Source organism: Watersipora subatra, chromosome 4 (genome assembly GCF_963576615.1).
Source record: "Watersipora subatra chromosome 4, tzWatSuba1.1, whole genome shotgun sequence".
In the NCBI taxonomy this organism is placed as follows: domain Eukaryota; kingdom Metazoa; phylum Bryozoa; class Gymnolaemata; order Cheilostomatida; family Watersiporidae; genus Watersipora; species Watersipora subatra.
Window position 1 is genome coordinate 2,274,997 of NC_088711.1, and position 26,593 is coordinate 2,301,589.

At 37.3% G+C, this 26,593-nt stretch overlaps 1 protein-coding gene and 1 non-coding gene across 2 annotated transcripts; one reads left to right on the forward strand and one right to left on the reverse strand.

Annotated features, from left to right (window-relative positions):
- Positions 1-491: 491 nt before the first annotated feature.
- Positions 492-25,487, reverse strand: LOC137394914 (RNA cytidine acetyltransferase-like). Its single transcript, XM_068081695.1, has 24 exons — positions 25,334-25,487; positions 22,950-23,041; positions 22,680-22,851; positions 21,713-21,835; positions 21,511-21,572; positions 19,977-20,091; positions 19,028-19,135; positions 18,642-18,869; positions 17,724-17,822; positions 17,150-17,286; positions 14,702-14,847; positions 12,342-12,507; positions 12,161-12,242; positions 10,177-10,293; positions 9,745-9,921; positions 9,171-9,281; positions 8,678-8,860; positions 7,240-7,330; positions 6,605-6,745; positions 6,202-6,374; positions 5,820-5,939; positions 4,751-4,849; positions 1,345-1,514; positions 492-1,152 (listed from the first exon to the last, which is right to left on the reverse strand). The coding sequence occupies exons 1-24, from the start codon at positions 25,439-25,441 to the stop codon at positions 1,047-1,049; spliced, it is 3,126 nt and encodes a 1,041-aa protein (XP_067937796.1). The 5' UTR covers positions 25,442-25,487; the 3' UTR covers positions 492-1,046.
- On the forward strand, positions 14,254-14,405 carry LOC137395322 (U12 minor spliceosomal RNA). The gene has a single exon (XR_010978474.1). It is a non-coding gene; the product is annotated as a U12 minor spliceosomal RNA (small nuclear RNA).
- Positions 25,488-26,593: the final 1,106 nt, after the last annotated feature.

Below are 26,593 nucleotides of genomic sequence, written 5' to 3' on the forward strand. Positions count from 1 at the left end.
TTGACTAATTCACCCATAAAAATGGTTACGAGATCAATGACTAAACAGATAAGAGATCAATGTGACTAAACAGATAAGAGATCAATGTGACTACAGGGATAAGAGGGTAATGTCAATAAACAACTGCGAGCAGCAAAGCATATAACTCTATGCCTGTCCAAAACTGATTCTAGTTAAATCAAGCTGAGGGAGAAAACTAACAACATCCTAATGAAGTGGAAGAGAACTCACCTGCATGGAAAATGTAGTTTCTAAATAATGCTATTGAGAGAAATCTCCAATATAGCCATTCAACTGTAAATTGGTTTTGAAGGCATTCCCTTAAAAACAGCTGTTTAGGCAAGCATATCTAAGAAAGTTGGGGGTGTTGCTGCAGCTGGACAGGCTATACCATCTGATGCATAAAAACGCTTGTTATAAATTTACAATGTTTGAGGCTGTGTGTACCTCGGGTCAGGTACTGCACTTCGAACCGTTTTAATAACTTTCTGTTTTATTAACTAGTTTATTCTTCTTGAGCTGGCTTCAAACAAAAGAAAAGTACCGAACAGACACCAATAATCTGATATGGAATCTCATGTCAAACTGATTTTCAGTGTTATGAAAAAGTCAGCATATTTTACAAGCATATTTACATATTCATATTCTGTAGTAGCTCGTCACCTTACACAGGTAGAGAATATTGTAATATAGCATCTATTTTGAAAACTGCTATGAAACATAACAATGATTTGTAAACCAAAAAAGTTAAGTTATTCTACAGCTCTATGATCTGTACGTCAGTTCATCATCAAGTAATGCTTCAGTCTGGGTGAACAGCTAAATACAGTAAAGTATATAACAGTGTAATACTACTGTAACAGTATATAATAGTGTAACACTACAAGCTTCAGTATCATTGTAGTTGGATGCGGAACAGACAAGCTAACAACATTCTTATAACCATAAAGAGAACTCTGCTGTATTAGATGAGCTGTTTCTTGGAATTACTTCCTCTTTGCAGAAGGCTTCGTAATCATCACAAATAACTAGTTTTACAGAATCAGTTAATTTTGAGGTACTTTCACTTTTTTCTTTTTCTTTTTGTGGCTCACAGCGTTAGGATCAGTTTCTGGTATCGCAATCTTTCTCTTCATACCCGAGTCCTCCTTGCTGCACAGTAAAACAGACCATATCTCATACAATCAGAAACTTAACGAGATGAAATAGGACATGATGAAAGCTTCAATGATAAATATTGTGCCGGCAGGGAAGACATTCCCTTGTATACTTTGCTAGACCAGTAGCCTTTTGGAAGACATACAGATGGCCGCTAGCGACACCCAGTAACTCGATGAGACTTACCCTTTCACGCTGACAATGTTGGGAGACCTGCTGCTAGCCAAGGCAGCTTTCCAATCATCCTCATTACCCTTGATTTTGTACTGAGCCAATGAGGCCTCCGCAAGTACTGAGCTCTTCAGTTTGGCTTTTGCATCCTTCTTAGACTTTTCATGTGCTGCTACAGCGTCACTCTAATGAGATGTATACTCTAGATTAGACTCATGCCATAAGCCGTGTTCATAACATACAATTGTTTGGATTGGATTGTAGAGCTATCAAGTATATCAGTTTACTATGCACAACAGACCATCTCTGGAGAGCTTCTTATAGTCAGAGAGCAGGACAACCCTATCTGTCATAAAAATAATTTCTATTACTTTTCTCAACTTATGCAGTTTGATGCATGCAAAAGATTATTCAATATTCATATATTGCCTGTATGGATGTTGCACTCTGTAATGTCGTTACTTATATACTTTCATGTTTAAATTACATACTCATCAAATGGCGGAGGCGTAATAAACAAGTCGATCGCTGTTGCCATTGTGACAAGGAATTTCACAGACTGTGATTGGATAATTGGAACAAAACGTCATAACCCGCCAGATTGCTTAATAATGGCGGCCTAAACTAGTAAGTAGCTTGTGCCGGCGTGCCTGAGCTACTAACCTCAAGTGATTTAGCAGTTCTATCACCTCAAAAGATAAAAACGGTATCTGAACTTGTTGACCATTATAAGTTCAACCATTTGGAACTATTTACAACTATAAGGTAAGCAGAACTAATTCTTTTCATGATCAAACCGAAGACCTCGTTCATTCACCACGATAGCCATTAATTCATTGAAGATTAAATCAGCCGTCAGCGTTGGTAGTAGGACTAGTAGCAGTGAAAATTTAAAATCTATCTAAATTGATTACTACAGCTAGCTATTATGGATTACATAATTCATTATAATCAAGTTATACATTCTAATAAGCCTTACTAACGGAAGAGCCGATAGTCTAAAGTTTTTGAGATGTAGAGCACCATCTACAAACAGTCAGATAGGTCCGTAGCAAACCTAATAAAGTCGTCATGTTATAGTGTCATGCAGAACTTATACTGTATTACTGTGTTATTACATTATATTCTGGTGTATTGTATCATAATAACTGTATTATGTTGTATTGACCTGCATTGCATTAAATTGTTTCATAGGATTTATGTTTTGCATTATGTTGTGCGATATGATATATCACTACATCTTTCATTGTATTTTAATCTATTGAGTTATATTGTATTATTATTATAGTGCTCACATATCAATTATTACCTTACAGAAGTATGCGATGGTTGAGTTAACTAAATATTGTTGTGGCAAGAGCTGAAAGGTGTACATTTATTCCTTTCATGTAGGGCTATGCACATTGCCTACACATAAAAATCAGTCCTGTACCTCTTCCTATTTTTAAGTTTTAAATTTATACCTACATGATTTGATAGATCGTTTTCTCTGCTAGGTTATGATGGATAAATATTGCACCATAAACGTACATAAATTTTGTATTTTAAACTTATTGTATGTAATGGATGTGATTCTTTGCTTTGTAGTCAGCCGCCAGAGACTCAATATGACAGACTTCTCTCGTCATCATCTTACCCACTGGTCTGTCAGGAGCCCTCTTCATACTCTTTACAATGGGACCTGTACAACTACTGATCGACAGGCTATACTGTATACCTCATTGGGTACACTGGTTGTGATGCAGACTAATTAACGAATTTAATGTTTAATATTTTTAATGAAATTATTATATTGCTAGGCGACACGTGACAAGTATAAAGTATTTATTATTCTTCTCTTAGTACTTTTAGTTGGTGATACTACATGTTATTTTATTTAACTGACATTTTTATGCGAAATTTCTTGCTTAGTTTTAGTTATGTTGTACGGGTAGCGTGCTAAAACAATGTTGGTGCAGTATGTTCGATAACAACTATCTTTATGGATGGTTAATTAATATCATAGGACTTTGTATGTGTATTTGATACATTATATGATTATTATATAGCATGTTTACCAAGGTAAACATTCTGTTTATCATGATACATCGAAAACTCTCAATCGATTCTAGAAAACATATTGCAAAGTATTTAATAAAACTAGTAAATAGAATCTTAAAGCTCATCATCACTGTCTATATGATTACCATCTTTAACCTCGTCGTTCATTTCATTGCTGCAGTTTACACAGCCACTAGACTTAAGCAAACTAAAGATGCAGTTTTGCATCATCATCAGTTTTCACATCTACTCCTTTTGCATGAGCAACTAGTCCAATGGACAAACTGCCTGAGAATAGCTCTGTGTCCATCACTAAACCACTGCACAAAAATCTCATCATCGTCTTTACTCCAGCTATGATTGGTGCGATCAGGCGCGTGATTAGTAGGAGACCGGATCATGGGCGGATCATCAAATTCAAACGAACAAAACAATAAGATAAAATGGAATATTTAACTACATCACATGTGGCCCGTGATGACATCTGTTAGTTGCTTAGAATTTATTATCAGTCAATAGAGATTGAATCATCATATTAATATGAACATCGTTATTGATATTCAATGACAATGAATTAATGGCTATCGTGGTGAATGAACGAGGTCTTCGGTTTGATCATGAAAATAATTAGTTCTTCTTACCTAGCAATAGTTATAAATGGTTTCGAATGGTTGAACTTATAATGGTCAACACGTTCAGTTACCGATTTTATCTGTTGAGGTGGTAGGACTGCTAAATTACTTGAGGTTAGTAGCTCAGGCACGCAGTGCATGCAGCTTATGCGGTTAGTTTTGGCCGCTATTACTAAGCAATCTGGCGGGTAATGATGTTTTATTCCAATTATCCAATCACAGTTTGTGAAATTCCTTGTAACAATGGCAACAGTGATCGGCTTGTTTATTACGCCTCCGCCAATTGATGAGATGTAATTTAAACATGAAAGTATATAAGTAACAAAATTACAGAATGCAACTTGCCAACAGGCAATATATAAATATTGAAGAATCTTTTACACGCATCAAACTGCATAAATTGAGTAAAGTAATAACAACTCACAATTGAGTTACTCTGCTCCTAGACTATTAGCAGTCAAATGTTATTAGTTATCAAGTTGTCATAAACGTGAGTGAATGTCTTCTCATCACCTAACATACATTATTGCTGATGTTTTGTAGGTGGCATCAAAATTAGGCTAAAAAATTGAATTGTTGAAGTTTCTTCACCTAATCATCAAATGGCCTGAATGCGGGTCACACCACCCGCCCATCGGTATGGTGTACAGCAATGATACTTGTAAAAATGTTGTCATATCTAACTCATGCTTATCTAATGGAGTAACTCGATGAATCACCTAAAATGTAATTATGGGCAGACAACTTACGAGCTCTTGGTCTACAGTTTCCTGAATGGGATCCATGATAATATCTTTCTGATCTGGCATAGATTTCCCAAAGCTATCCTCTACGACCTGGTTCACAGCCTACAATAATGTCCAAAGGGATTATTGAGCATCAGTGTAAACGTTATAAATAGGGGCGCGCAATATGATAGCCCAGGGCAAGTGATACTCAACATGACATCCTATGGCAAGTGGTACTCAACAGGACAGCATAGGGTAGGTAGTACTCAACATGACAGCCTAAGGTAGGTGGTACTCAACATGACAGCCTAAGGTAGGTGGTACTCAACATGACAGCCTAAGGTAGGTGGTACTCAACATGACAGCCTAAGGTAGGTGGTACTCAACATGACAGCCTAAGGTAGGTGGTACTCAACATGACAGCCTAAGGTAGGTAGTACTCAACATGACAGCCTAGGGTAGGTAGTACTCAACATGACAGCCTAAGGTAGGTAGTACTCAACATGACAGCCTAAGGTAGGTGGTACTCAACATGACAGCCTAGGGTAGGTAGTACTCAACATGACAGCCTAAGGTAGGTGGTACTCAACATGACAGCCTAAGGTAGGTAGTACTCAACATGACAGCCTAAGGTAGGTGGTACTCAACATGACAGCCTAGGGTATGTGGTACTCAACATGACAGCCTAAGGTAGGTGGTACTCAACATGACAGCCTAGGGTAGGCAATACTCAACATGACAGCCTAGGGTAGGTAGTACTCAACATGACAGCCTAAGGTAGATGGTACTCAACATGACAGCCTAAGGTAGGTAGTACTCAACATGACAGCCTAAGGTAGGTGGTACTCAACATGACAGCCTAAGGTAGGTGGTACTCAACATGTCAGCCTAGGGTAGGTAGTACTCAACATGACAGCCTAAGGTAGGTGGTACTCAACATGTCAGCCTAGGGAAAGCGGTACTAGGCATTAAATTAAAAGTCTTATCAACTAAAAAGCTTTTAGCGAGTGTATTTTAAGTAGAACTTGAGTGCATAAAACAGTAGTTAAAGTTTCCCACAAAAGATAAGAAATGATAATTCACTGCACACCTGGTAGCATTTCCTGACAAGCTTGTTGAAAAGACCGAGCAGCTGAGAAGCTGGTAACCCAAGCTCCTTTTCCAGGTCTTCTACGAGTTTATGCTGTAGCCCTAGGCCCAACAGGAGTGCCTATGCAAAAATAATGTTCAACATGTACTTTACACACAGTTAAACATTGTTCATCGTGATTGTCAACCTCTCCATCTTTAGAGCAGCAACACAGTCTTGAGATATTACCCATCATAGCACCATAAGATAGCCCACTTAGCATTCATGGACAGCTTGCTAGAGCTATCTGAGTAGCGAGTTTAACCTCAGATTTCTCACAAAACAATAGAAGTGGCTAAAACCACACTAGTCGGTTCAGAAAAGAACAACAGCTAAATCAGACCTGCTGGACAACACTCAGTCTAATGTCAGCCATTTTGCCGCTGAAGTACAGCTTGGCCAGGTAAGGCAGCATGTCCATGATGAGATGGTAGTCTACAAGTTTGTTGGCATACATCTCTAGTCTCTTCAAATCATATTTGCTGAAGTATATGTCCACCTCAACGCGAGTCAGCTCTGTAAATCACCACAATCGGGCAAACATTCAACAGGTATGACTACACTTTCTTTCAGACACACAGACAGAGTGTGATGTTCAATGGCAGCTGTCAGAGACACACAGACAGAGTGTGATGTTCAATGGAAGCTGTCAGGAAACAAGCTGATTCAATAAACATCATGGAAACAGAAAAAGACTTGAAGCTTTTTGTATCTCTCTAGGGAGTGCAATAACTATGTAGCCTTACCTTTTCTATTGTTCATAAAAGAGGAGCTGTTTTCAGGGCCCTCTAGTACAGCTTTAGGTTTTTGCAAAAGGTTTAAGGCTACTGATGGCTGGTAGCTCTTGAATTGGTAGGAAAGCAGTGAAGTGAACCTCCTCTGGAAATCTAGAAGCAGATAAACGACGAATGAATGATCATATTGTATAGCTAGTAATTCTTGTTTATATGAACTTTCTGTAGACAGTCTTTTGTTGTCAAGATATTTAACGCAGTGTTGTTCATAATAAATGCTTGTCTTTCTAGTCACAGAATCCATAGAGATACCAAGTAAAATGTCTCTAGTTTGGACCAGCTTGCTTCAATCAATCCTTGAACTCTTACAAATATATGCAGGTTCATTATGTAGCGCAGATACAGATAAAACAACAGCTAACCATTACATTAGGGACAACTTTTATAACCAATAGAAGTTGTTACCTTGCAACAGTAATTGTCACAAGTCGGAGTAACTGTCACCAGTCAATAGGGGTTGTCACACATTAGTAGCGGCTGTCATATGTTAATACCATAAGCAACATGTCAGTAGCAGCTGTTACAATCACTACATGTAGTCAACTTGTGTTAGCAGCTGTCATATTCTACACACAGTTAATACACACCTTCATTGAACAGCTTAAGCCAGGAGTTGTCACTCTCCTCCTCATTCAGAGCTTTCAGCATGATACAGGAATTCTCACCAGTTAAGGTGTTCTAAAAATGTCAAGTTCCGACCCGTAACATGATGATCATAATAGTGTGATATGGAGTGCTAACATTAAAAATGTGCAATTTCTATGGTTTTGGCACTTGTTACAAAATTCAAGATCCTAGCAAATCACAACTCTCCTTGTAAAATAGATCCTGAAACTCTAACCATTTTAGCATATTCATAACAAGCAACTTTATATTTGAATACATCGCTAGATAAAACAGGAAGGATTGAAAACGGTAGTGCTGATATTTTAATTCGGAAAAATTGACATTTCATTTTAGCAGTAAGTTTTCTGCAAATAGTAAGTTCTGTATGAAGTGTCATGCAGTGAGCAGCTATTCTTTCCTAACTCACTAGGCACAACGCTATTCTTTCCTAACTCACTAGGCACAACGCTATTCTTTCCTAACTCACTAGGCACAACACTATTCTTTCCTAACTCACTAGGCACAACACTATTCTTTCCTAACTCACTAGGCACAACGTTATTCTTTCCTGACTCACTAGGCACAACGCTATTCTTTCCTAACTCACTAGGCACAACGCTATTCTTTCCTAACTCACTAGGCACAACTTTTCCATTGTCATCCGGCGCAACTACCACAGAACATCGTATAAAATAAAGTGCTAGCGATCAGTTGGTTTACATTACACCTTGCGATGAGATTTGATGAGTGACAAAGTAATAGACAGCGACCTTGATAGATTTACAGAAAAGATAGCATCTGCTGCCTTTGACTTTGTAAATTAGCAACACTCGCTGAAAAAGCGAGTGAGCAGAAAGATTTATTGAGTGTATTAAACTGCTTGGCACATTTGCTAAACGGTAATAAGATTTCTTTGCTAAAAATATTTCATTTTTATTGTATATCTTTGTAATGGACCTCAACTATTGCTCACAGGCATGTATGACGAATTATTATAAAGAGATAATTTCTTTACGCGTCATCTTACCTCCTCTAATGTTTTGCTAGAATTTTTTATTGTCACACGTTTTTGTAAATAAACCACTGCAAGTTTCATATACAAATTTATCCTTTCAACTGAATTATCATTGCCAACCAGCAGTAAAAGTTTACTTTAATTTAAATTCAGTATAAGCCAGTTTATATAAACCTGATGATGAGAATCCTCTGTTTAATTAATCAACAATTTTCGTTATGTTATGTAAAGTGTGGCGGCTGTTGTTATGTTATGTAAAGTGTGGCGGCTGTTGTTATGTTATGTAAAGTGTGGCGGCTGTTGTTATGTTATGTAAAGTGTGGCGGCTGTTGTTATGTTATGTAAGGCGTAGAGGTCGTTGTTCAAGATTTTTAAACATAAACGTGACGAGTGAGAGCACAAACCTGTGTCTGCCGCAAATACACGGGTAGGAATCCACTCTTCTTCCAGAAACGAAGGAGATCCGAGGTGAGCCCATAAGACACCCCCAAATAGTCAAGTGACTCAGCCTTTCTCTCCGAAAGCTTGTTCAGCAGGGGAGGCAGATTCTTTCGTGGAGTTATAACTTCCTCCAGGAGACCTACAGACTAAGCGATGGACAACGGTGATGTAAAATAAACCAAATGGTGACAACATCCTTCTTGAAAACTATTTTCTTTACATATGTGGGTCACAATGAGTTGAACCGTAGAATGCCTTGGCAGTAGAAGAAAAACCAGAGTATGTATAGCTCCCTTTTTACATTTGATTAGAACAGGCGTGACCCAATTAGTACATGCATGACCCAATTAGTACATGCGTGACCCAATTAGTACATGCGTGACCCAATTAGTACATGCGTGACCTAATTAAAACTGGGTTAATCAACTCAGTTTTGCACACACATAAGAGTCTTACTTCTGACATGACAACTGGAATGGAGGACTCTGGGGCAACATCATCCAGATTGGGTAGTTTACCTTCATAGTAATTCTGTAACAGCTTGAGACTTTGCTTACCATACCCCATCTACAAGCGGAGATCCAGAATTAAGAACAGAGATCCTGAGCTATGAACAGAGATCCTGAACTATGAACAGAGATCCAGAACTATGAACAGAGATCCTGAACTATGAACAGAGATCCTGAACTATGAACAGAGATCCTGAACTATGAACAGAGATCCAGAACTATGAACAGAGATCCTGAACTATGAACAGAGATCCTGAACTATGAACAGAGATCCTGAACTATGAACAGAGCTCTAAACAGAAATCCTGAACATCTTAAATAGTACAGCTATAACGAATCATATTGTCACCAAGTCCCTGAGCAATGTTGGGAGAGGGGGGGGGGGGTGCAGTATATTATTGTTGAACCTACCATATTGCGTAGCATAATATGGTAGGTTCAACAGTTAGATATTAGCCTATTATACATCTGTGATGAATTGCCAAGTGGTATCAATAGGACTACTATGTATGGTGACATACCCCTTGAAAATCTGGATGAGTGGCTATGCGGACCACCCGCGCACCAGACATCTGTGGAAATTGATGATCCTGAAACTGCTGCGAGATGGTCCATGGTATAAGGTCACCGCTAGCCCTTTGACCCCTGTGAAGGCTGTTGAGAACGCTTTGCTGAGAGATTTCTCCTTCCATGCACACCTTGGCACAAATATCGGTTTTATTTTATTGGAATAATCCGTGCGATATGTACAGGTTATTCGTACATAGGATATGTACAGTACCGCACAGACATACTCTACAGTTGGGTTTCACATCTTATCAATAAAGTATAACCCAAGACATATCTATTCATCAGAGTACGCTAAGGTAAGTAAAGATTTAATAAGAACACCTACTAGCGATATTTAAACCCTGTTAAACAGTTGCTCTGTAAGCTAACGCGTTTAATCTTACCTGTAACACGACCAGCACTTCTGGCAGGGTGGAGCAGTGAGGGTCTACCGGTGGCAGCAATACAAAAATATGATGAGCTGGGGAGTCTGACAGCATTTGGAGGTCATTAGGGGTATTCTGTAACGACAGTCAGCATGCATGCAGTTATAATGAACTATTGCTGTCTCGTTCTTGAAGTTTAATTGCAGTTTTTTGGCCCCTAGTAATTACAGAATTAATATAAACATAACTCTACAAAAATAACTCATGATCGTGAAAAATTGGAATATTTTCGAAATATTACTAATGGAAAATCGTTGTCAAAAGACGGTGGTACAGTATATCGCTGTATAATAGGTCAAAGCGATTGTTTACATTACATATTGACTGCCATAGAATTTCGTTAAAATTAAATAGAAGATTATTTGTTAGGCAACTCAAAATAGATTTGAACAGTCATCAAACACAAATGCTTGGGTCAGCCTAACTGCCATAGCATAGAGAGGCAATAAATGTAACTCAATTCTTACAGACTGTTTACTAGAGGCTATTACAGCGCACTCCTGGGTTATGTGCCCCTATTCCACTATTTTTCACTTTACGATGTGGAACGCCATGTTTTTCGTTCTCTCATTTCCGCATCTTTTCACCATACGACAAAAACAAAAATGTTTCTCAGAATTCAAATCTGGAGGTCAGTGTGCTGAACATGTCAGAATAACGAAGATGCTGATATGCTATTTGCCCAAATCCTTCCCACAATTCCTAAAAGGGATACAATGTTCGCTCTCTCTCAGTTCAGCATTCTTCGTGTTTCGTAAATGCTTGATATTGCGTGAGTGAACGAAAATTATTGAAAAGTATGCAAAGATAAACATAATTGTGCCTTTTAACGTTTAATATAATATTTACTATGAACTTTAATTCATTATACACATATAACTAAATAACTTCATATCTATAACTGTAATTCGTTAGCCATGAGTCCTAAGATTGATAATGAGGTTAAAGGAAGAAGTACGAATCATAACCATAGTCATAAGCATATCATACGTACTAAATAGATGAATACACTAAAGTTACTGTAAATAACTATAGTTATTAAGGTTGATACATACATATACTATTTTGCTACTTATTTTACATATGTACAGTACATATGTAAAATTCTGATGCTTTCTACAAGGGTGTGGGAATTGGTTTGCATTAGATAATTACTATGGGTTTCTATACTCCTCTACACGACATTTTTGCCTTAAGATGCCAACACCGGAACGAATTAATGTCGTATGGCGGGAGTTACTGCACTACTAAATATTACTACTAAATTACTCAAGGCTATCTCTATGCCTTCAGAGACAGTTCTATGATTAGCTGAACAGTTCTATGATCAGAGAGACAGTTCTAAGACTAGAGAGGTAGTTCTATGATCAGAGAAACAGTTATATGATTAGCTGAACAGTTCTATGATCAGAGAGACAGTTCTATGATTAGAGAGACAGTTCTATGATCCGAGAGACAGTTCTAAGACTAGAGAGACAGTTCTATGATCAGAGAAACAGTTCTATGATTAGAGAGACAGTTCTATGATCAGAGAAACAGTTCTATGATTAGAGAGACAGTTCTATGATCAGAGAGACAGCTCTAAGACTAGAGAGGCAGTTCTATGATAAGAGAAACAGTTAAATGATTAGCTGAACAGTTCTATGATCAGAGAAACAGTTCTATGACTAGAGAGACAGTTCTATGACTAGAGAGACAGTTCTATGATCAGAGAGACAATTCTATGATTAGATGGACAGTTTTATGATTAGATAGACAGTTTTATGATTAGATGGACAGTTCTATGATCAGAGAGACAGTTCTATGATTAGATGGACAGTTCTGTGATTAGATGGACAGCTCTATGCTTAGATGGACAGCTCTATGATTAGATGGACAGCTCTATGATTAGGTGGACAGTTCTATGACTAGAGAGGTAGAAAGGATGAGACTAATAACAAACCTTATAATGGCTGGAAACATAAAGGCTCATAATTCGCTGCAAGAATTCTTCAGAGGCTTTGTGGAAGGAGAAGAGAGTGTCCCTGCAAGTAGTAAATGTTAGTCAGTAGTCGGCCTTTGTATACTTGTCTCAAGTCCAATGGTTCAGGCTTCCAAAACTTACCAACAATTAGCTGGCCTACCTGTTGACATAGTAAAGTTCACAGCTGTCTGGAGAAGGACAACCTGAGCTTATCTTAGCTACTTTTGTGGCATCTAGACACAGGAGCTGGTTGAGCCAGGCTTCTACATGGTCACCTTCCGCATAACGTATGGACTCATTCAGGGAGACCTCATGAAGAACACGACCTGTCGGCAACAACATATCACCTACTGCGTCAGAAAATGACATTGTTCACTCGCCACGCAGACAGCGAAAGCAGTTTTTCTGCATTTACTGCATTTGTTTGCGTGGTCCTTGTAATGTTTATATAGTTGAAGCTTGCATAAGCACATGAATGAATAACTCAGAGGGAGCCGGTTGCTCTCTACCAAAGCTCATTACTAACAAATACACATGCAATTACTAGCAGGAATGATTGCTGGACAAGAGATCCCCCTTAACATTAGCATCACAACAGAGTAGCGACACTACAGTTACCGGAAACGTGAAATCATAATTTTACAAACTTCATATAGTAATGAACTTTGGATAAATTTAGTTATCAAAACCAATATTACATTTGTTTCCCTGGTCTGCCTATTATGCCACAACGCATTCACGGCTGCCTATGCAATACTTCATGCAGGTGTATCCCGTCAAAGTTTGACTCACAACCAACTTTACATGCAAATTTCTTGATAAACAATGTAAAATTTGAGCAAATGTTTTAAAATACAGCATTAAAAACCAAGAGCCTTAAGCTAGGGTAAATTACGTTGGGTAGTTCTATGACTCATTATACTACTGAATATTTGCATCCCTAAGACTGGGCCTTTATTCACATGACTCCCAAGGTAAACTAACAATAAAAATCTTTGTTTAATGAACATAACTTTATTAATTTAGTTTTTATGTACAATTAGGCTGTTTAATTATTTATTATATAACGTATTTATTTTTTATATAGTTCTATGTAATGTACTTGTTTTTATGCTATGTGTAATTACTTGACATATTTATTGTTAATTCTTCGATCTAATTTAATAAATGTATTCATAAAAAAGAATATTTTTTCTAACACGATGACTTCGATGCATGAAGAAAATATTTGAATTAATTAATTTTGCATGACGAAATTGGACCTACAAATTGAAATTGGATGTTCTGTACCCGCTGTTTTTTCAATATAAAAAAGGTTAATAAAACAAAATTACCAGTCAAGTGATAAAAGAGTTGCTAATTTTCGAAGTACTACGCTGATGATATAATATTGGTCATAACGATAAACAGCGGCTTATAGCTGACCTAAATATCTTCGATAAGCGCACCTGACACATCAAGCTCAAGACAAATGCACTCAGAATTTTATTAGTGGTAGGATTTATTTGTGACAAATGCTAGGGTGTCTTAAACCGAGTTCTAAAAAAGTTCAGAAAAAGAAAGCGTGACTGTAATAATGCCTTGCTGATAATATAAAACTTTCTAACTAGTTGAGTGAATAGTAGCTACATGTCTATAAAGACAATAATTTGCATTTGGCTGCTTAATAGAGGAGTGTGCTGAACAAACATCAGTTATGTCTCCTGATAAAAAATAAAGCAAAAAGTCGTGAAACTATTTGTATAAAATGCATGAACCTTGACACCATAACACTTCCTTCAAAACTGTAAAACTATACACATCAGATCATTTGTCATTTCTGAATTTCAAAACATGAACAAGTGGAGACAATTACCAATAATTTATTAGTAATGCTGCAACAGCGGTTTTTTTTCCAATATATACGTTGTAATAGTGAAAAGGAAGGAAATCGGACAGTAAAGACAAAAATTAAGAAAAACACACCTAAGTAATCGATAATCAGACAGAACTACTTAAACATTTGCAATTTGGCACTTGGTTATAAAAACTTCTCAAGTACTCATATTTCAGATAGGTGACTTAACCAACTCGTGCCTTAAACTAATGAGTAAGGAAAATAACGAGCGCTAGTGAAGACTAGCCTCCCTGACTAAGCTTCAGGAAGAATTTATAGGGGGGTACAGGTCGTACTTGTGTGACCCGCCTACTTTTGTGGGATGCACAGGAGATGTCGATCTGCTCCGATACCCCAAAAACACACAAAGAAAGATTCCCAGGTTTTATTAATTAAAATGCAATTTTGCTGTTGAACACCACTGATGGTAGCCAGGTGAAACTACCCAATGTTGGCCCACTAAGGCAATTTATATTAAGACTAACATAATTGGCTACTGGAAGTATAACCAACTGCCAGAGTTCTTGATTGCAGGGTTCGGTGCAACTGACCTTGCTAATTACAGCACCATCTATGGAAATTACACTACAAAACGCTGTTTGAAATGTTATTCAGATATTCAAGCTGAGGGGTGGAAAACAAACCTAATGAAGCACTTGCTGAGCTGTTGTTGGCTTCTCCCATGTTAGCAGCTTTAATGGCCTCAGAACTGCTGTTACCCATAGTTGAGCACTGCGCCCTCAGTTGCTGGATAAGCTTGAGGGACAGCGAGCGACCTGTCCCTTCATACCTGCAAATGCAAGCGTCGCACCATTAACCACTGCTGAGACCATAAGAGCCACGACTAACCAAAATACATACTGATACATCATCTCCCAACTCAGGAGTTGCCATAGCTGCAGCTCCCAACATTAAGTACAGCTACACTAAAACATTTTGTTATATAAACTGTGTCTGATATATTACTACAGGCTGTTCTGCTTAGATGGGCAATAGTGCTGCCTGCTGCGAGCACAAGGAATCTTGTTATTCACACTGTCTACATTCTTAGACAGTTGAAGATTTGGTGGTGATACATTTCCCTTACTGGCCCATAATAAAGACCAGCAATTGAAGAGGTAAAAATATGCAGTAATCAAAGCTACTCCAATGAAACAAATAGCCACTTATTCAGTCATTTAGTTAGAATGACTGATTGAAAATCTATAGAAACTGATTGAAAATGACTATAGATTTTTATAGATTATAGAATCTATAAAAATCATAAATTTATAGAATCTATATAAATACTCGGGTCATTTCCCTAAGCAAATAGGAGAGGGTTATTAAAGATGTGTGCGTGTGAAGCCGTTGGCCACATAAAATAACGCATTTGCATGTGTAGGAAGCCAGTTAACAATCCGTGCCGTAACCAGGGCAACCATTCTCACACAGTGAGTCTCTCTACCTCCCATCCTATGTCAGTTATGCATATACAGTACAATAGGTTGTAATGTAGCTGATTATAAGGTGAAAGAATGGAGCGACAATGATAAATATAATAATTTTCATTTCTTTTTTGTTTATTAATTACCATTTCCCTGTTCACAATTCATAAATTACCACAAAAGCGACCAATTTTTGTCAGACTATTGATATAAAACAAGCGTATAACTATGTCCAGTACAGGTGTCTTCAATTTATGACGTTGATCTGCTCTTTAGACGTGGTCTTAAGAGGTATTATGAACATCCTGAATAAATTACTCAGTACTCTTAGTAACATCTAGTTTCATGTCCGAGGAAGTGTATTTCATTGTTGATGCATTACCATCAGAAGAATATGCCTTGCACTTCGCGGTCATAATGAAAGGCAAAAAATAAAAATTAAGCAGATGAGAGTGAGAACTGGCAGATATAAGCAAATTGTGTGATGCACTGAAAGTGTTATGATGCTGTTATGATGCTGTTATGAAGGTAAGTAAGCTATTTAATATTGCTCGTAGCTTATTACAAGATCTTTAATAGGCTGAACGCCGAGAAAAATGAGCTCAACAAAGCGCGATAACAACGGTAGCTTGTGATAAAATAGCGCTTTTTTGAACTCATTTTTCTCGAGGTTCAGCCTATTGAACATCTCGTAACAAGCTACCAGCGATGTTATATAGCTTATCTACCTTTCATAAAAGACTGAGATTATTTTGAAGGCTGAATTTAGATAATAATAGGTTTTAAGACACCCATCTCTATCATTCTAAATCGGACTACACATCCCCAATTTTCCGTTCCTAAAAAGCTAGCATACGTCACATATTTATGGGTGGAGCTTGTTGTGTCGATTGTGCTGTTTTTGAGACCTATATTGAAAGGCTGTAAAAAGCCTTTGTGACTTTGAGAGTTAGTGGATCAATCTTTATTTTGAGCACAAAATCGGAATCAGCGTGAAGCTGTTCGTCGCAGTTATGGATTAACAGGGACATCGTAACGCTTAGGCGCAGTGCTAAAATAATTAGCCTGTGCATACGGTATATCATAAGGTCCTATATCCCTATGTCTTCCTATGGCTCAGTGGTGAAGCCTCTGGATTATAAACTTGTGGTAGCAGTCTCTGTGAGTTCAAATCCATCATAATGCGGAAAATATTACTTCTAAGATTTTAATAGCTATAGCTGGACATACATACATACATACAAATTTTGAGAAATATATAGATTAATTGGAGTTTCTTATGCCAGATGGAACTACGTTAAATATTATTGTAGAAATTTTTATGGCGCGCTCTTCATAGCTTTAGAAAGTCATAACCCGAGGGCTCTCTGTATGCACATAGAGGGTTGAGAGGAAACAATCACAAATATTAGTTAAATTTACTCTATTTCCGATGTGTATTTCACAGTTTCATCAAAGCACTTCTTAACCAACCTGCTACAAGTCGTTGAATCAAGATCGTTTAATTTTTAGCACAGTTATTGTTATAAGTTCTTATTATGGGTGAACTTTACTTTGGCCAACTAAACTCCTCCAAGGCTAAGAAAGAGTAAGTGAAGACAAGCAACTCAAAGTACACCTTGGAAACCTTTGTCATTTGTAAGAAAAATAAATAACTAGACATACCCATTGACTGTGGATGCCATGAATACAAGGTATGGCCCCATCAGAGCCTTGACAAGAGGTAGTGGAATAGCTGCTGCCTCATCTATCACAACTAATTCTGCCTGGCCTAGCTTATGGGCATCACTGGGGTGGATATACTACAACAATAGCACCAGCAGAGCTCAGGTAGCTATAAGGAGATTAGGTAAGTAGCGACCTAACAGGCCTAAAATATATGCAAGGATCTTAGAAGTCCTAGCACTGAGTGGAGGAGAGACAAATCAAAAACTGGGAGATAGAATTACACGAGTAGAGAGTGAGTAAAGAGGAGAAAGACTGGGTAGGGGAGAAGATATGGAAGAGAAGAGGGAGGAAAGTGAAAAATGATATAGGAGGAAAAGAGAGTAGACATGAGGAAGAACTGGTACCTGTAGAAGGATGAGAAAAAGTATGGAAATGGAAAAAGGAGGATGATGAGAGCAAAGAGGGAGCTGTTACTAGTATATGTGTTACTAGTACCACTTGTGGGAAGGTAGAGAGTGGGTAGGAAAAAAGATAGGAAGGAGAGAGAGGGTGAAGGAGTGGGAAATGTTACCTGTATAGTCTGTCTGTGTTCCCTGTATATATTAACTCTGACAATTGCTTTATTAAACTCCTGGTTGGTAGACTGGACTATGTCATAGTCGATGTGTTCCTGCAAAGGGCATGAATAAGGTCCGAATAATCAAATGGACAAGCAAGACAAACCATCAGCGTCAACTATAGAAGCAAAGATAAATATATGTTTTGCTATGTGACTAGTTAAGAATCATGACTCATCACATATGCAGTCAGCAGATACAACAAGTCGTAAAAAGGTGCAAAATCTCACTTTTTTCATAAATCAAATGAAAGAGAAACAATTAATTAACAAAATACTCAAATTTACAAACATTAGCCAATAGTTCTGCATCAAAAAACCAACAATTTAATAAGCTTGTGAAGAGCTTTCATTAAAAGTTTGCAATCTCCACCCTTAACTGTCCACCATGAGATTTACATATTTCCTTATAAGGCTCACGAACATGTTCATTGTAAATCTGCTAAAGATCTCATTGACAAGCTAGAAAAGTGAAGCCACTGTGCATAGTCATTGACGTTGTCACCATCACTAGGTCAGTACGATGCTCCTTTGCAAACAATCAGTTGGAGTTAATGGTCTTATTCAATAACTCCACTGGGAAACGACTGATCAGCTCATAATGTTTGATTGACAGTAAAATTTAAAGCAAATACCAAATTCTTACTTCAAAGTATTCACCTTTCCACCACCTTTAATCAAATTGATGACAGCTTTTTATTAAACCTCATCCATGAATTTAGTTAGATTGTTGCCTTTTCTTTCACAGAGACAAAGAGCCAACAATAATAGATTAGATTTCTGCAGGCTGCATCATTTCTTAATCTAGATCATCGTTGTAGGAATAGTAGCAAGTAGTAGCAAGTAGCAAACGCTCAAGGGGTGACGACTTACCTCATAACTGAGGGCATCAAAACCTTTAAAAACAAACTCAAAGAGTGTTTTTAAATTTTCGGGAGAAGGAGAAGTCACAAATACATTGCTATAACCAAATGCTATAGCTGATGACATAGCAAGACCGAGGGCTGCTGATTTTCCTCTCCCTCTGGCAGCAGTCAGCGCTACTGTAGATCTAAGAGTCTTCTCCGCGATGGCCTCCACAAACTTAAGCACACAATGAGCCTGCAAGAATACCAAAACGCGAATCTTAAATGCTATATAGCCACCGAAGGAAGATAAATACAGACAAGATGAATAAAGGAATATCCATACAGCGAACTAGCAATGATAGCAATAAACTAGTGACAGGCATTGACAGGTGACCCGCTAAGGCAACTAACCTGATCTAGAGTTCTGCAGCAGTTAACAATGACTCCCACAGGCTGTGTATCCTCTAAAGACTGCTTGAGTTCTGTTAGCTCTACCTCCTTAGGGGTGGGTGGGTCCTCCTAATAAATAAAAATGGTTATCAACAGACCTGCATAGACATAGACATAAACTCTTTAGCTACAGTAAGCCATTATGTGCTCAGTTGTAGCATTAAGAAAGCACTGGTTACAGGTGACCATGGCAAAGACTCGTCTAAAACTGCTACAATGAAGCTAAGACACTGGGTTATCATTTCACCTAATAAAACAGCGCAGGCATATTTTTGACCCTGAACTCACAATGAACTATTGTAGTCATAATCTTTTCATTTCCTGTTGTAATGAATAGAAAGGAAAATCTTCGCTATGCCCTAAATGTATTTCGGCAGTACAAGCTATTCAAACTCCTCAACCTTAGGCCTTGAGAGGTTTGTCATAACCATATTACAGACGGCGATATCAATCCTGGACATTACAAACTCTCTTCACACAACTCAGAGTCTTATTTGAATAAAACACTTGATACAGGCGTTCATGTAGTTGTAACACCAATTGTGCTACTAATAGCAATGACAATACACTTTGACTTCCTACAAAAGTTGCTACTAGAAGTTAATGAAATTCCACCAATCAACCGTCTGATTTTACTATGACTAGTGCTGTAAGTTGACTCTCAATTTACGCTAGTACTTGCCATAGCATCAGTCATGGCATAATAAACCTAGCGCTGGTGGGTGTGGGGTAGCTGCTAAGGTAAAAAGAAACATCCCTTATGCTGAAAAACCTTGTTCTGATGTTCAAAAACTTTAATTGAAAGTTCTCAAACAAAAACTCTCACTTTCACAGTGACAAACTAAATACATGCAGACAAAATGTTCTGAAGACTGAAGGGAGTTCATAAAGATTAAAGAGTGAGACTTGCAGATGACTTTGGAGGAAGCGGAGTTATGTTGGCATTTGTAGATGACAGAGGCAGCACATTCAAGTCATCGTCAATGACCATACAGCTGGGGCAGGCAGCGAGAGATAGGATGAACCTAAAATATACCGCATATGATAAGGTTCCACAATTGGAAAACAGTAGAACCAAACACCAAAGCTTCAGATTCGAAAAAAAATTGATTTTAAAGCAAACTATGCTTTCAACAAAAGGAATTTTGGTATAAAACGCTTCAATAATTGAAGTTTTGACAATCCAAAAACAGACAACTTCCTTTAGCTTTTTGATATTGTACCAGCCAATAGAGGTGGAACGAGACACGAGACGTCTCGAGTATCGACCTGTCTCGTCTCGTATCGGTCTCGAGTTAACTATTGCCAAACTCGAGACAGGAAATAGAACTAAAGCGCCTGCGCACGGTTGTTAAAACATGGCTTCTTGCGGTAGCAACAACTCCATATATTGTAATGGATTGCGGGCCAATGCCTTTAAAGTTACACCCGGCCCGTTACTACATGTTGCTATTGATTATGTTGTCCACTGAGTCTAATCATGTAGTCCGGACAACGGCCCTGTTATATTTTAGTTCGGTTCTGTGTCCTTAAAACAGATACCGGGTCGTATCTAATTACTCTTCGGATAATCCAATTTAATAAATAACACTTTTGCGGGTAAAATGTCTGTATTTTATCGTATCGTGTCTAAACACCAACCGCCCTTCATAAAATTCGGGCCTCTTTTACGTATATACTACCAATCGCGGGTAAAACTTGTCCGGACACGGAGAAACGAACGAAGGCCGTGTCGACCATAGTCCGTGTTCGGTTAACAATGACGTTTTGTTAGCTCAATATAAGAATATACATGTGCACGTATACAGTAATTAATATAATTTCATGAGTACAATTTAAATATAATTCACATACTACAGTTAATACACAAACAACACTTAACATTAATGAAACGATAAGAATGAAAGTGTTATCGTGTGTTCTTTTAGTTGCGGTATTTCTTTGTAGAGCGACGGCTATCGGTTTCATTACACATTACATTAAAAAGTAAGAACTATTCAATAGATGGTAAAAATATACATGTACAAAGCAATATGTTTATAATAATTATGATCAATCAAGCTCAAAATTCTTAGAATATATAACTTCGGTATTTTAGAGCTGTTTGTGTCACTTTTGTTTACAAAAACTACATGCATATCACTATTAAAATGTTGTATTTAAATCGTTTACACCAGGTGAAAATTCAATTTAAAAATAGTTTTATTAATTTTATATATACCAAGTAGCTAGTACTTGTGTAGTGAAATCATCACCAAATGTTCATTATTTTACTGTCTCGTGTCTCGAGTCTCGAATTTTTACAAGACAGTGTCTCGAGTCTCGTCTCGAACTTAAAAAACCTGTCTCGTTCCACCTCTACCAGCCAATTTAGCCACTAAATGAACGTATTTACTATTTAGATAAGTGTTTACATGGTGCGCATGTGAGCCAATAATACCAACCTTTCATTGAACCGAGCTACTATATCCTGACTAGCTTCAGTCCGATATCGCAGATGCACATCCTACAATGCACAACAAATTAGTAAGGTACTGAGGCTACCCGAACAAATGGCCTAACTGTATGAATGATATCGAAACTTTCTATGAGTTACAATTTTTCAAGCTAGTCTGAGAACTTGAGACAACGGACGTGAGAACTGACCATAGTCATTGTATAGAGTTGCCTTAGAGAGTCGACGCCCTTGAGTAGTATAACCACAGCCCCTCCTCCCTCCACTGTCTCTATTGTTCGTGCTAACAGGTTAGGAGTCATCGCTTCAAAGTCCTGTAAATTCAACCATAAACCAAATTTTGAAAATATTTTCAAGATTCTCTAATCAATGTTGAACATAAAGTAGCCGTGTAAAGGAACTCGACTGTCAACAAGATGTTGTAAATGAAGCAACTCATATCTTTTTGTCAAAAGAGGGAGAGTTAGACTGATGACCAGCATTCAGTGCTCTGCTTGACAACGAACTAATCACAAATAGACCTACAATACTTCTTCCAGAGTACATATTCACTCAAACCTATTAGCTTTTCATACACAAAATGTTTCAACATTGCAAGGTGTCTGTACTCTGTTGTAGAGACAAGATATTTGAGGAACTATAAAGATAGGCAGTGCTCTGAGAGATAGCTAATAATAGCTCCAGTCACCATATAAGACTCTACATACAGTCAACTCTCAATTTCTGATCACCTTACCATACGAACATTCGGACAAGCAATGTTTAATTTGAACAGTTATTTGTCTTGAGTGGCGAAGTAATTCCAAGCATATGATGTCTAAAGTTACTTGAAACATTCCAGTTTGTAAGACAACACGTATGTACACAGTTCTCCTTTACACAATCCGATTCTACATTGTTGACTATTAATAAACAGTGCTTCATATTGTCCTTTTATCGTTTTAAAGTCATGGATTCCACAAAAACTAATGTGAGTAGTGCACGTTTTTGGACTTGGGAATGAATTATCACTATCAACACTAATAATACCATAAATAACAATACTTGCATCAACATACGACATTAGATTAACTTCCTAAGCTGATTTATGACTGTATCATCATGTAAGGAATACTTGCTAGAAGGAATTCAGGCTAGAAAATAAGCGATCTAAGTAACCTGGAGTATGCACATCCCATAAGTGTTGCCAAGAATTCTGTGTGTCTCATTGTAGTAGCAATATCTTATGTCGGTGGAGGAGACGAACATCTCCAGCGGATCATCCTCTCTCACATTAATCTTGCCTGTCTTTATCTTCTTTTGAATTTCACGCATCCGCTTCTTTCGGTTGCTAACAGAAAGAGAGAGAAGTATATGTAAAAATAGCACTGCTGAAACATACAACACACAGAAATATAGTGTGAAGCACTGAGAAACACAGACACTCACCTGCTAAATCCTAAGTCCTTCTTGTAGCACCAGAGCACTGTAGGCCGAGCCTTCACAGCTGCTTTAGACATGATGTGATGCAGTATAACAACCTGTAAAACACCAGCATGCACTGTCTTATTCTGACAACCAAATAAGCTAAGTATGCCAGCCAGAGTTAACTATATATGTGTGTGGCGGCCGAGTTAACCAGTCTCTAGGAAACAAACACAATTTTAGAGTTATCTGCTCTTGCAAGATACTAATTTATTATCAAAACCATTTGGCAAAATATCTTCTCAATAGTTGCCAATTTCTATCCTGCAAAGATGTATTGTAAGAAAAACCTGCAATATACATATATAATACATTATATATATATATATCTTACAATTATTTACTTAAGTAACTTAAGCTAAATTTATTAAAATACTTGAACAGACAGAATAGCAATGTTTGGGATAAAATAATGACCAGCGTAAATAGACCAGTAACTTAATTGGCTGATTGCGGAATTTCGGATCCTTTAACGGACAACTGAGATAATCTATTGGGTCAAATGACCTTATGACCTGTCTCACATGTGCTGTGCAGTAATGGTCATTGGTTGGATAATAGTGTCAGCCACGACATGTTGAAATGAATTGTTACTAAAAATTAACTATTTAATGGCTGTTTCAAGTGTTACGAACGCATGCATTGTCACCATTGGTCATATTAGTGCAGCAAAGATAGTGATGGTCAACACAAAAGTTTAGGTGCAAATCTTCCTTAAGTACGTTACTCTAATATTTTGCTTGCAGCACCAGAATGTAGGTGTACAAGACAAATAATCTGTAACCAGATTGGTGACAGTGTATCTTGTATTAAAAATGGAGTGAAAACGCCAGGCTTAATGGTAGACCACATAATTTAGATGAGGAACAGTTTTTGTTAAGAAAATTTATAACCATTTGACACACAAGATGTAGAGCAGGTCAATGTCACACAAGATGTAGAGCAGGTCAATGGCAATGATGAAGTATATTTGACACACAAGATGTAGAGCAGGTCAATGGCAATGATGAAGTATATCTGACACACAAGATGTAGAGCAGGTCAATGGCAATGATGAAGTATATCTGACACACAAGATGTAGAGCAGGTCAATGGCAATGATGAAGTATATCTGACACACAAGATGTAGAGCAGGTCAATGGCAATGATGAAGTATATCTGACACACAAGATGTAGAGCAGGTCAATGGCAATGATGAAGTATATCTGACACACAAGATGTAGAGCAGGTCAATGGCACACAAGATGTAGAGCAGGTCAATGGCACACAAGATGTAGAGCAGGTCAATGGCAATGATGAAGTATATTTGTTAGTTTTATATCTACTCAACTAACTAAGAATTACTCACTATGGGTGACAATTTATCACAGTGTGCCGGTATTTATCGATATATAGCTATCGCATCGATATAATAGCTATCGCATCGATATATAGCTATCGTATCGATATAATAGCTATCGTATCGATATAATAGCTATCGTATCGATATATAGCTATCGTATCGATATAATAGCTATCGCATCGATATATAGCTATCGTATCGATATAATAGCTATCGTATCGATATAATAGCTATCGTATCGATATATAGCTATCGTATCGATATATAGCTATCGTATCGATATAATAGCTATCGCATCGATATATAGCTATCGTATCGATATAATAGCTATCGCATCGATATATAGCTATCGTATCGATATATATAGCTATCGAATTAGTGCATGGGTCAGCTTAAAATACTGTTTTATTTTCATCAAAGTTATTTAAATGTTACATGAACAGCACAAGCAAAATGTTCCATTTTTAGACGCACCATAACTTTTGGAGCAGCCGTATTGTCAGTTTTTCTTTATATTTTATACCAAGTATCGCATAAGCATCAGCAGGACGTAAAAACGGCAGACAGAGGGAGGCAAATCTAACATCAGTTTTGAAACATGCAAATATTATAAATCTATAATCATTGCAAAATGCCGATGTCACACCCTCCTTTAATATTGGAGGCATCTACAAGGTGCATCTACATGGTGCGCACAAGTCACAGAAACAGCGTTTTAACATAGTTCCTTTCTCCATGGTATCCAAGGGAGTCATAAAAGATTACATTGCACCATCAACCTTGTACTCTTTTATATAAGACAATCAATTTAATATTCTACAACTTTTAGATGTCATTAGTGAAGAACCAGAAATGAACCAGAACTAGCCTGAGTGAAAGGTTATATTTAGAAGGTCTTCCGTTATATTCATGTACCTTATAAACATTTCGCTATCTATTATATTCTTCAGCTAACGTATAGCAAGAAGGGCATACATGTAATACTGTAGAGTGTGTAATATAGTACCTGGTCTCTCCCCTTGTCACCAACCACAACAAAGAAACTTCTCATGTTTGTCTTCACATTGTTTTCTATCATCACACGAATTCGGTTGTCTATCTTTTTCCTTACCATGTTGACGCTTTCCACTCGCTTATAACTGTTGAGATAGTTGTTCTGAAACCGACTAGAAAACAAATGACACTCCAATATCAAGTAAGTAATTTACCTTCAAACAAATGGTTTGAACTCAAAGGTGTACAAAATATTAATATATAGGTAACCTTTACGCAGTATCTAATGACCAATTATTATAAAAAATAAAACTGAATGCTCATTTTCTCAAATAGATGCATACCGTATATACTTTAATACAAATTTTCCATTCATTAAATATTCCAAGTTTGCAGTTATAAAAACTCTTGCGTTCTATGCGGAAAAATTTATTTAACATAATAACTGTCTGAAAATGGACAATGCTGAGCAATACAACTCTTTATAGGCATTAAAGTAGTTGCAATAAAACCTCTGTTTATGATTGCCTTAGCATACAAGTTTTTCAGCAAATGATTTAATTCTACACCAAAAGTAAATTGAGTTAGAATAAATTTCGTCCATTCAATTAGAGTAAGCTAAGCTGTGTGTCTCTATCACCACCTCTTCCTCCACACCTATGCATCACCTAACCTACACAACTGTTTGTGTGTCTCCAAGAATACGTAACAATGAAATATTTTATTATTAATTATTTGTTTAGTAATGCATTTTTACAGTTATCTTTACCTCTCTTTACAATGCATTTATTTTTATGTGAAATTGTAAGCAGCAATTACAAAGGAATTATTGTAGGCTGTTGAATTAATTAATTGAATTAATTAATTGAATTGCACTGTGTTCTTATAAGAATATTTTATCAAACAATAACAAGCAAAACTGATGTAAAACAATAACAAAGATGTAGAACCCAGTCCCATCCAGTCATCTGGATGGACTGTCCATACGTGGACTGTGCATCTAGTCCACGTATGACTTGAATGATAAAACAGAATCCCAAGACCTTCCTTGCTCCAGGCAAGGAAGGTCTTGGGATTCTGTTTTATCATTCAAGTCATACGTGGACTAGATGCACAGTCCACGTATGGACAGTCCATCCAGATGACTGGATGGGACTGGGTTCCTTGCTCCAGGCAAGGAAGGAGAACCGCCAAACTTGTAAGAAGAGAAGAACTAAAACGTTTCTTGCACTAAAATGGTTATAAATCAGACCCTCTTACATCTCTAAAAGTT